The following is an 11,244-nucleotide window of genomic DNA, read 5'->3' as shown; positions in this document are numbered from 1 at the left end:
GCGGGGCGGGCGCGGGGGGCGGGGCCGTGGGCGGGGCGGGGCCGTGCGCGTGACCCGCGGGAGCTGAGGGAGCGATGGGGCCGCGCCGCGCCGGGAGCGCGCTGGGGGTGCTGCTGCTGTGGGTGCTGGCGGCGGGGACCGCAGGTACGGGACGGGACGGGACAGGATAAGATAGGAACGGAACGGAACGACACCCTCCGGGCACAGCGCGTCTCGCGGCCGCGCAGGCCCCGGGCTGAGCCCCGCGGTGCCGCCGCCTTGCCGGGGCTGGCGGCCGGGAGGGACGGGGACAACGGGGCAGCGGGAGCAGCAAAGCCCGGGCACTGCGGCGTGGAAAAGCCTTGCTGCTGCTGCTGCTCCTCCGGCGCGCTGCTGCCTTTTGCCCTGGCCCAGGAGATAAGGGATGGAGTTTCAAAGGTCTGTGCTGGGGAAGTGCCTGTCCTAGGGGGGCGATAGCGTGATTGCTTAAGGTGTCCAGGCTGTACTGATTTCATTAACTTTAGGATTAGATCTTGGAGTCATTGAAAAAGTGGCCCTCTGTTTGGCCTGCCTTGGCTGTCCTTGGGGACTGTAGTGATTTGGTCTCGCCCAGCACTCAGATCAAAGTGTTGGAGATAGCTCAGCTCTTCGGAACACGGAGCTGATAACGCCGAGGTCTCATGGCCACTCACTCCAGAGTCGGACTCAATGGGCCCTCTGGGTCCCTCCCAACCCGGAATATTTATTCTGTGAGCCCTGGAGACCCTGAAGCTGGTGTGAGTTATTCCATCGTGTCCGGTGGGGCTGCCTGTTCAGCTCAGGCCTTGGAAAGACTTGAAGTGTTTCCTGATAGTACAAATAATACCAGTGATTGGGCTGTTATTCCGGCGGCAGCTCCAATGCCAGGCTCTGATAAGGAAGCACTTAATTACAGACTTAGCTTCATTCATTGATGATAACTCAGCTGTGGGTGGGGGTGTAAGTATAGGCAGGTTTCTTATAGTAAACTTTTTTCTTTAATGGAAGCGCTTCTAATTACCACACCCAAGACTGAAATGTAATATTTTGGAACAAGTGTAGTGGAAAGCCCAAAGCTGAGCTTTTATACCTGGCTGATCTTAATTTTTATTTCCCCCCAAGGTGTAGTTCTGAGGCAGTCCCAAGAGCCCAAAGAGCTGTGGGGATATGTGCAGGTTCGGAATAAGGCCCACATGTTCTGGTGGCTCTACTATGCAAATAACCCAACCAAAGACTTCACAGAACTACCTCTCGTCTTGTGGCTTCAGGTAAGGTTTGCTGAAAGACACCTACGTGGTAATTCTTTCCATCTGTGGTTCAGTTTGATTGGTATCTTGCAGCCCTGCAGAAACAGGGTTGAAAATTGCCCGTTTCTAAATGACTCACCTTGTGAATGAGTTGTTCAGGTTGGGAAGAAACAATGATGATGACATCCTACAATTGTGGGTTGTCCCCAGCTGCTCGCCTTACATCAAGTTCAATTCCAGAAGTGGAGATTTTTCTTGTCTTTCACACAACAGTAGTGATTTTTGTGCATTGTAGTGTCATAGCTCCTTTCCTGGAGAGCTTGCAGTCTAAACAATGTTCAGAGAGAGAGAGGAAATAAAATAATCAGAGATTTAACATGGAAAGAAGTAAGAGAGACTCTGTTTAGAGATTGGTGCCATTCAATCCCAGTTTGATAAAGGCAGTGGAGTGTTCCCCACAGTCACCTCCAGCAGTACATTTCAGAAGTTAATTTGAATTTATTCACTTTGAGGACTTGGTCTTTTTCTTTCTGGGTTATTTCATCAGGGTGAAATGCACATGCTGTACATGCTGGTTAAACTAATGACTTGCAAACCCCTGCAGATCACTAACTTTTGCATTCGTTATTCAGGGAACAGGGTTTCGAAACTGCCCACATAGCATGCAGCTCATCAGATGATCTCCCAAGTGACTGCTTCTCTATTTAATTCTTGCTCTCAGAAACGGGATGTGTGCACATAATGAAAGATGAGGAAGAGAGCCTGCTATGCGAATTAATGTGTAGTGCAAAAGCCATTTTTTAAAATTTGCATTCTGTCATTCTACTTACTGGCTCACTTTTCCTTCTCTCCTATCTATCGTGTGCCAGGCTGCCTTTTAACTTCTTTGTCATTTGGTTTTTCCCCACAGGGAGGTCCAGGATCTTCAGGATGTGGATTTGGGAACTTTGAAGAGATCGGTCCATTAGACAAAGAATTGAAACCAAGAAATACAACCTGGGTACAGTAGAGAGTTAAACTTCTAATTATTGATTGCAAATGTTTGTTTGCTTGTGTAAGCAGATGACTGCTATGCAAAACCACACTGTTTTCATGTAAAGTTCAGTAGAACTATAATATTTCATCTTGAAATAGTGTGGTTAATAAATTGGCTTATAGGAGTAACCTTGTGTAGAGCTGAAGACTGCACCTCTTAATTTGATTTGCTGGAATATGTCTGGGCTTCCATGAATTTGTGAAATGCAGATATCTGGGAAGCAGAGAGCAGGGAGATTGTAGAAAGTCTTATTTCAGATCACAGCTTCACTGTGTGCAGTCATAGAGCTTTTTCTGGATGGATGGCAGTGTAAAATGTATGGCTTGTAATTACAGGTCCAGTGTGGCCTTCAAGGGAAAACAAATTACAGCTGCCTATGAAGGTAGAAGTTTAATTATTGAAATGTATTGGTGCTCTGAGCTACAAATAGTCTGTCGTACTTTGGAGTTCCCCACACCGTGTGGGTGACCTGCCCCTGGATCACTGGGGTTTTTTGGGTGCATTTCACGTTGCAGATTGGGCAGTTTGAAAGACTTTATGTTGTACTGCTGTGTACAAAAGTACAGAAGCTCTCTGTGCTGATCTGATTTTATTTTACAGTTGTAACTATACAACAATATCATTTACCACATCAATCTCACAAAATCTCAGCAACCCAAAAGATAAGACTTTTCTTTAGAAGGAAACCTTTTTCTTTATTTTGCATTCTGACAGAAAAGTGTCACCTGCACCATTTCTCTCTTTTGGTCCTTCACCTAATTTTTCTGCAAGGTTCTTTCAGCTCCAGAGATTTGCTGTCTCAGTTAATCATTTGTGCCATCAAAACTTAAGTATTTGGCCGGGTCTGAGCTGAGGTTTCATACAAACCTTCTTTCTGCTTGTACAGTTGCAGGCAGCCAGTATCTTGTTTGTGGACAATCCTGTGGGCACTGGATTCAGTTATGTGGATGACTGTAGCTTGTTTGCCAAAAACCTTTCCATGGTAGTTTCTGATATGATGGTTTTCCTTGGAGAATTCTTCTCGTGCAGAACGGAATTCCAAGTAAGTGAAATGAATTCTCCTTCAGCATTTCCTTTCTCTTTGCTTTTAAGTGGAGCTCAGAAAGAATTAGTGAACGTATTTCCAGATGGGCAGTGTTTGCTGCTAGGTAGGGGTTGGTGGGACTCAGTGTAGGTATAATCACTGCCTCTTACTCCCCACAAGTCAGAAGTTGTATCTTGAATTTGGGGTTGGTTAGATAAGCATTGGAGTGGGTTGTTGTCTAGAGTGAGCTGAGAAGCATAAGGAAAATACTGGGTGTTTGGTGGGGAGAGGTGACCAGCCTGGCTTCTGTGGGGTGTGGTTGGAGGTATCTTCTGCCCTCTGCCCAGCGAGTTCCTTGTGTGGCTTTTCTCTCCCCAGACCATCCCATTCTACATATTTTCGGAATCTTATGGAGGTAAAATGGCTGCTGGCATTGCCTTAGAGCTGCACAACGTAAGTAGCTGAAGGATGTGGTTTGTTTTTCACTTGAAAATGTGATGTTCTACAAGTTCTTGTATTTTCTGGAATACACTGTCCCTGTTGCCTAATTCACAATGGTACTGAATCTTTTTCACTTAAAGAAAACTGATTCTGGAGTCATGACTATCTAACTGAAAGTTGTGGTTTTGTTTGGTTTTGTTTTTCCTGTTATTTACCCAGGCTGTTCAAAAAGGGACCATAAAGTGCAATTTTATGGGGACTGCTCTTGGAGACTCATGGATTTCTCCCTTGGGTATGTTGAAAATCCTCAGACTTTGGGTGATTTGTTGGTGTTTTGTTTTGTTGGTTCCTTTAATCATTCCATGAGCACCTAAAGTCAAAAATGCCATGCCTGCCTTAAGTGAATAGATTTCACTGATTAATGCTTTAGGGGGTTAATGATGTTGCAGGACTTGTAAAGAACCTGCTCTGTGGAAATAACCTTAGGGCTAAACTGAGCTGACAGTACTTTTTTACTGACCAATTCATCTCCATACATTTTTGTCATGGTCAGTGTTGCCACAATAAAAGGAAAGTAAGTTAAATCGTACTTCACAAAGTTCCATGTTTGAAATCTGTTCTGTTTCTTTAGACTCTGTGCTGTCTTGGGGGCCCTACCTTTACAGCACTGTAAGTACCTTCCTAAACTCTTGGTCCTCACCTGAGCTGCCATACAGTATAAATGAATGTTGCATTTTAAGGTTAGCTCTTACCCAGAACAAACCCTCGAAAGCGTGGAGGCTGTTAGCAATAAATGAATGTGAAATCACAATTAAAGCTGTCCTCCTTTGTGTTTGCTTTCCAGTCTCTCCTCGATGATAATGGTCTAGCAGAGGTGACTGCTGTTGCCAAAGATATAATGGATGCAATAAATAAAAATCAGTATGGGCTGGCCACTGAGCTCTGGGGCAAGGCTGAAGGTGTCATTGAAGAGGTGAGATCTTTGACCAACATGAGTAAGTAACTGGTGCCTGGGGAGGCACATGATTTCAGGTTATCCTTTTTATAAGAACTGGGTTGGCAGGAATTCTCCTGCCCAGTCATTTTTGCCAGTATTTATTTTATCCCAGTGCTGATGTAAAGGAGCTGTTTGTTTGCTGTGCACCACTGTGTGATTAAGAGAGGCAGTAGATAGGGCAGCTCTCGTGGGTTTGTATTGCATCAAGGTTTCAACCTGCCAATCACTTAAATAGATGCTTAATATCTAGCATGCAAGCAGTCCTGCTGATTTCCAGAGAATCCAGTTTCAAATTAAATGAGCTATATCTCCTTGAAAACTTTAAATATTGAAAACTGCATCCAGCAAGACACAAATTTCAAGTTAAGCACAGATCTCAAGATTTGAAGAACTACAATAGATGTACAGGATGGAAAGGAACTTCAAGTTATGTCCTGTTACTGTGAGTCACATCTTGTTACTTGGCAAGTTCCAGCTTAAAATATTGGTGAAGTTTTGCTCTTGTCTCTCCTGTTGAAAGGTTGCTCCAAAAATCTCATTCTTTGTAGCATCTTATGCTTTAGTATAGGTAAGAATCTGGCTACCTCAAACAAAAAGGCTAATCTGGAGCCAGTTCCTTTTCTTGCTCTTTTTTTGGGGTTGGTTTTTTTATTGTTGTTGTTTCATAACTGAGAGTGCCTCGCACATAGTTGGTTTCACTTCTTGCTGTTTGAAAGGAACTTGTGGTTCCTGTTTTACCTTTCTCTTCAAGTCTTGTCCCCTCCTCCCAGCTGTGATGGTGCTGGCAGGTGAAGGCACTGCAGTTCTTCTGGGCTTGCTGCTGTGAGCTGATTTCTGGCCTTCAGAACTATAAAAATTCATTCTACGATCCTTGGACACATCCAGATGGGTGGCTCATACCTATCACCACTTCTTGAGGAAGCATTTTAGCTTTTGGAGGGTTGTAGGTTGGAAGGATGTTGAGGCAGCACCAGGCCAGGCTAGATGTGGCAGCAGAGCCCATCTGAAAGCATCACCTGGCACTGCAGCTCTCTGGAATGAGTAATGAGAATCCACAGTCATTTGTGGGATGTAAGGCTTCCTGTAAGCTTCCCATCTGTTTTGGAGGAGTAAACAGTATCTCTGGCACAACCCATGAGTGAGCAATACAGGCTTGAGGAATCTCTTCCTCACTTCTCAAAGCAAATGTAGAACCAAAGTTTTTCCATAAGTATCTTTCTGCAGTGCTGGTAAAGTGGAAGGTCACAGGGTCCTTTATTTAGGATTCACTTACCTTTTTTTTTTTCAGAATAGTCTGTTCCTCATATCTGAGAAATGGTTTTGTTAGTGTTACTGAAATTACCTTGTGTTTTCAGAACACAGACAATGTGAACTTCTATAACATCATGACTAAGGAGGCTCCAGAAGTGAAATCAGATGAACAAGAAAATCTCCATCTCAGTAAGTTGTATTTAAATGCTTAGGCTTCTATGTTTGCATTCATACCTTCAGCTCTGGTAGTGGAAAGAGCCTCAGTTTAGCACATCCTTAAAATGGATGTTGATATTCTCCTGAGCAGAACTTGTTTACTCTTGCATAAATAGAGATGGATAGGAATGTGGAGCAACCCTATGGATTACACCTCCACCTATACATCCTGCACAAATTACAGCAAGGAAGCACTCAGGATAATTACAACATATTTTTATGACCTTTAAGTTGCTTCCTCTTGTTGTCTTTCATTTCTGTCTTCAAGTTAGGACACAGAAATGTCTCATCAGTACCAACAGTCTGATGAGACTCTTTTGCTCCATGATGTTTGAGCATCAGTGTGAAATCAGTGGTTTCTAGTAAAAGGAAACAAATCTCTCTCTGTGGTGTTGCATTTTCATTAGAGCAGGATTTGTTGGCCATGAGTGTGACACTGGGAATTATCTGTGCAGGATGAGTGTCTTTGATGTGGCACTGATCAAAGGGTTCTCTCTTTCTCCAGTGCGACTTTACCAGCGCCATGTCAGAAAAATGCACCAGGACAGCCTGGATGAACTGATGAATGGCCCCATCAGAAAGAAGCTGAAGATTATTCCTGACTGTGTGAAATGGGGAGGTACATTCCTGTGCACCTAACGAGTCCATTGCTGCTGTTCACAGTATTGCAGCCTGCAGGAAGATGCTCTAGCAATTGGTCACATTCCATTGTCATTATCCTTGGGGGCTAAGAAGGGGACTTAATCTCAGAAATGAAGATGTCATAGGGCAGGTGTGGTTCTGGTTCCAATTCTGCTGCTTGTATCTGTCTTTAGCCAAGTAACTAAAAATACAAGGGGAGGGAGGCAGAAGATCCTCTGTGTCTCAGCACTTGGTTTCTGTTTTTCATGCAATCTTGCTGAATTTGCCATCAGTTTTTCTCTGCCAAAAGTCTGGTATCATGTAATGATGCACTGTGTGGAGGACAGGGTGTAAAACACAAAGGAAGGTTTAAAGAATTGATGGATGCCAGCACCCTGTGTGTGTAAATAGGAGCCAAGAGCTCCAGTGCTGTCTGTGAGCTCCAGTGAGAGCCTGGCTGCCTTCTGGTCCCCTTTGGTTCCTCAGACTGATAAATCACTGGCTGCCACTTTGGGCTGGGACTGGTTTTTATGCTGTTGTGAACTGCCTTTCAGAACCTTTAGACCATGCTTGGGGATGACATCCTTTGAGGATCAGTTAAAATTTGTCTTTCTGGCTCCAACCAGGTCAGTCCAGACAGGTCTTCGAGAACATGGCTGAGGACTTCATGAAACCTGTCATTGATGTTGTTGATCAGCTTTTGGCAGCCAACGTGAATGTTACAGTCTATAATGGGCAGCTGGATCTCATTGTTGACACCATGGGTAAGGAACTTCTTGGCTGGGGTTGGGAACAGAACATCTGATGAGTAGAATGTGAAGTTGCCAGGATATTGGTACCTGGATTTCTCCAGTCTCCTATGCAAATCTTTTAACTGGCAACACTTAAATACTACAGTCATAAGAGAGCAGCTTTTAGTATGTTTTGCTTATATCCCTCCGAGAGAGGGAAATCCTTTACCTCCATTATACTGCTGAGAAATGGATCTGAAACATTAGTAGTTGTTTGTGTCAGTGAAGCCAATAATTCACTTAACTCTTCTGGATAGATGCATATATATGTGTGTATGAATGTGTGCTTGTTCATAAATGAAGGATGTTGGTAGTTAATGAGGGAGGTGCAGTTGAAGAGTGATCACACCTGCCCTCAGTAACATCTAGACTCCTGCACATCTTGGGCTTTGTTTGTCCCTCACTGCTTGCAAGATGCAGATTCGGTCCAGTGGCAGTTTGGGGGGAGGCCAAGTCCTCTTGAAGTGCTTCCTGCTACAAGACTGCCCTGCTCCTTTCCACTCATCCTTTCTTTTGAGTTAAATAATCTTCAGTCACAGACCACCAAACACCTTCCTGTGTTGTGAAAAGCTTTATTCTTTGTCTCTGCCCACTTAGGTATTCAGGTGCCCTTCATGAACAATGAAGCAATCAATAAATCCAGGAAACAGTATTTAGGCCATCAGAACAGATTAGCAGTTAGTGGTGCTTCAGTTTATCACATTTTGAGCTAAAATGGAGCTGCAGTTAACATCAGTAAATTCTTCCAATAGTTCATAGGTGGGCTAAAGCTTTGACACCCTTGATGTCCTGGATTGGTCTTTTTTCTGTCTTGACCACCCTCTCTAGCAGCACCTGAAAACAACCTTTCCAGGCTCTTCTCAGTGAGTGTCTAACAAACAGAGAAGCAGTGTCCTTTGATTTTCAGGATGGGAGCTTGGTGTGGCTGATCCTTCTCCATGGCAGGACATTCAAGTGTTTGAGAAGTAAAGCAAAATACATTGGAATTTCTGGGGCAGCGGAGCCTCCAAGAGGCACATCTTTAATTTGTGCAATCATAAGTCCATTTCATACACACCTTCAGTGTTTGCTTTCCCCTTCTCCCTCCACTGATTTGTTTTCAGCCTGTCCTGAGCCAGCCTTGATTATTTTCCTAAGCATAGCAAAATTGTTTTTGGAACCTGAGCACACAGAGACTTTCTGCTCACTCTGCTGTATTGGTAGCTCGTACAGTGGGCATCCAGCTGAACTGGACTCCCAAGCTGTTGTGTCAGTATCTGTAATCAGTCATATCCCTAATCTCCTCCAGGCCAGGAAGCATGGATCCGGAAACTGAAATGGCCCTGTTTGGACCAGTTCAGCCAGAAAAAGTGGAAGGCACTGTATGTGTCTCCAGAATCCACCCAGACAGCTGCTTTCTACAAGGCCTACAAGAACTTCGCTTTCTTCTGGATTCTCAAGGCCGGGCACATGGTAAATAATGACCTCCTTGGGGTGGGGGGCACCATTATCAGCAAGGAAACTGCAGAAGGTTTGTGCCTGCTGTCTGCTCCCTTAGAGCAGCTGCTTATTGTGTGCTTATCTCTGTGCCAGGTACCATCTGACCAAGGGGAGATGGCACTGAAAATGCTCAGGATGGTGACCCAGCAGCAGCTCTAGGGAAGGGGAGCCCAGCTGGCCTGGCCTCCTGCCCAGCCCCAGGGCTCCTGAGGAGTGAGTCCAGAATCCTGAGCTGAAGAAGGAGCAATGGCTGTTTGGACACACAACCTCTCTGATCTCCTGATAAAGTGCACAAGCACTCATGGAAAGGCAATTTTTTTCCTTGAATGAGTTGTTGCTTTTGAATTTTTAAGTTGTGATTTGCTGCCTTAAATACTGTTCATAAATGACTCTCTCAGAGGGAAGTCCACTGTCATAAAGAACTAACTCGGATCCTTTGACTTGGAAGGATTTTGTGCTCTTGCCCTTTCCTGAATGCTCCCTTCTCTGTTCACACACCAAGACTAAAACTGATTTGACCCCTGACAGATTTGCTTTGTGTTCCTCTCTGAGAGCTGATCTGCTTCATGAGGCCGTGGAATGTTCCTTCCTTTGTCCTCAGGGCTCTGCTTGAGTCACCTGGCTGGATTACAAGCTGAAGATATAGAGACACCAGGATAGAGGACCTGCCTTAGAGGAATCACAGTCCATCTCATCTTGCTGGGGGAGCCTGAGTTAGGATCCAGAATTCTTCAGGCTTCCTGTCTTAGAGAAAAACACCCCCCAGAGGAGTATTTTACCTCTTTCATGTGGCCATTTGTTTCTTGTTTTCATTCTTTTTAATAACTGTTACTCAAACTTTGCCTTTAGCCTCAACACCTAAAGCACATCCAGCAGGAATTCCTGCTTTCCTGTGTGCTGAAGCAGGAGCCCTGTTAACACCCTCTTCTTGTACAGAAAACAGTCCTAATGGACAGAAGCCACTGAAACCTTCTGGGTTTAGCCTGGAGAGTGGAAAGGAGCATTATATGAACAATAGTAGCATAGTTCTGAGAGATAATAGCAGTGTTTAAAAGAAGGGTATACAATATAGAGATCTATATTTTTTAAAGATTTTTTTTTAAGTCTTGCAGAGACCTGTTAGTTTGAAACAACATTTTTTTTTATATACTGGTTAAGAAAAGACTTGGTCAGACATCATTTGACTTCTGCTACAGAGCACAAAGCTGCTGCTGTTTATTGGTGTCTGATAGGAGGCACAACAGCTTATTCCAGCTGTCAAAATCCTAAATAAATAGCAACCCTTCAATTACTTCAGCAACTGAAACTGTCCTGAAATGCCTGATAGCATTGGCTCAGCAAGGGCTGAGGCATAATGCTGTGTAAACACATATGCAGTCACCCAGCAGCTGCAGCACTGGCACCTAATAATTGCTTTCCTTTCTTGTGTTCTCTCCTTGAACTGTATTCTAGAGAACTTTAGCAATGCAAATCCAGATTTATTTTTTTAAACACTTGTTGGAATAAATAGGTCTAATTGATCTCTCTTCAGCATCACATTGATTTCACTGCTTGAGAATCACATCTTTTCTGGTTTGGCTTTTAGATGAACAAGAGGAGGGTGCTGGAAGTGTGTAAGTGTGCACATCTGCATTCTTGGAATATTTTTAAGTAACTTGCCTAGCAAATCAGCGTGTTTGAGCCTGGGCAGTGTGCTGGTTTGGGCTGGGATAGAGTTCATTTTCTTCATAGTTGATAGTCTGGGCTATGTTTGGATTTGTGCTGGGGACAGTGATGGTAACACAGGGATGTTTTAGCTGTCACTGAGCAGCTGTCACTGTCACAGCATCAAGGCCTCTTCTGCTCCTCACCCAGCATGAAGGCTGAAGGGCACAGGAGCTGGGAGGGGACACAGCCAGGACAGCTGATCCCAACTGACCCAGGGGATATCCCAGACAATGTGGTGCCAGGCTCAGCAGGGGACATTTGAAATGATGGTGTTTCTTCCCAAGTAACTGCTACATGTGATGGAGCCTGGCTTTCCTGGGATGGCTGAACACCTGCCTGCCCATGGGAAGTGCTGAATGAATTCCTTGGTTTGATTCATTTGTGTGTGCAGCATTTGCTTTCCCATTAAACTGCCTTTATCTCAACACATGAGTTTT

General features: G+C 44.4%; 1 protein-coding gene across 2 annotated transcripts; it reads left to right on the top strand.

Annotated features, from left to right (window-relative positions):
• The first annotated feature begins 29 nt into the window (after positions 1 to 29).
• On the top strand, positions 30 to 11,232 carry SCPEP1 (serine carboxypeptidase 1). Of its 2 annotated transcripts, none has more exons than XM_050319119.1 (13): positions 30 to 144; positions 1,120 to 1,265; positions 2,155 to 2,244; positions 3,167 to 3,322; positions 3,683 to 3,757; positions 3,965 to 4,037; positions 4,377 to 4,414; positions 4,590 to 4,718; positions 6,098 to 6,182; positions 6,715 to 6,828; positions 7,457 to 7,594; positions 8,910 to 9,073; positions 9,194 to 11,232. In XM_050319119.1, exons 1-13 carry the CDS (start codon positions 75 to 77, stop codon positions 9,257 to 9,259), a joined length of 1,344 nt encoding a protein of 447 aa, XP_050175076.1. In that variant the 5' UTR covers positions 30 to 74; the 3' UTR covers positions 9,260 to 11,232. The 2 variants fall into 2 exon arrangements, with proteins under 2 accessions (XP_050175076.1, XP_050175077.1); XM_050319120.1 differs by lacking the exon at positions 30 to 144 and adding an exon at positions 379 to 755.
• Positions 11,233 to 11,244: the final 12 nt, after the last annotated feature.

This window comes from Myiozetetes cayanensis, unplaced genomic scaffold (genome assembly GCF_022539395.1).
Source record: "Myiozetetes cayanensis isolate MyiCay16 unplaced genomic scaffold, myiCay2020 scf22, whole genome shotgun sequence".
Classification (NCBI taxonomy): Eukaryota; Metazoa; Chordata; class Aves; order Passeriformes; family Tyrannidae; genus Myiozetetes; species Myiozetetes cayanensis.
Note: the sequence above shows the minus strand (reverse complement) of the source record. Positions and strands in the feature narration are given on the sequence as shown.

Bases quoted from the DNA above. Each gene is read 5' to 3' on its own strand.
- SCPEP1 (XM_050319119.1), top strand. From the start codon at position 75: ATGGGGCCGCGCCGCGCCGGGAGCGCGCTGGGGGTGCTGCTGCTGTGG. The intron at 2,245-3,166 runs GTACAGTAGAGA...CTGCTTGTACAG, and splicing joins AACCAAGAAATACAACCTGG to TTGCAGGCAGCCAGTATCTT. The intron at 3,323-3,682 runs GTAAGTGAAATG...TTCTCTCCCCAG, and splicing joins CGTGCAGAACGGAATTCCAA to ACCATCCCATTCTACATATT.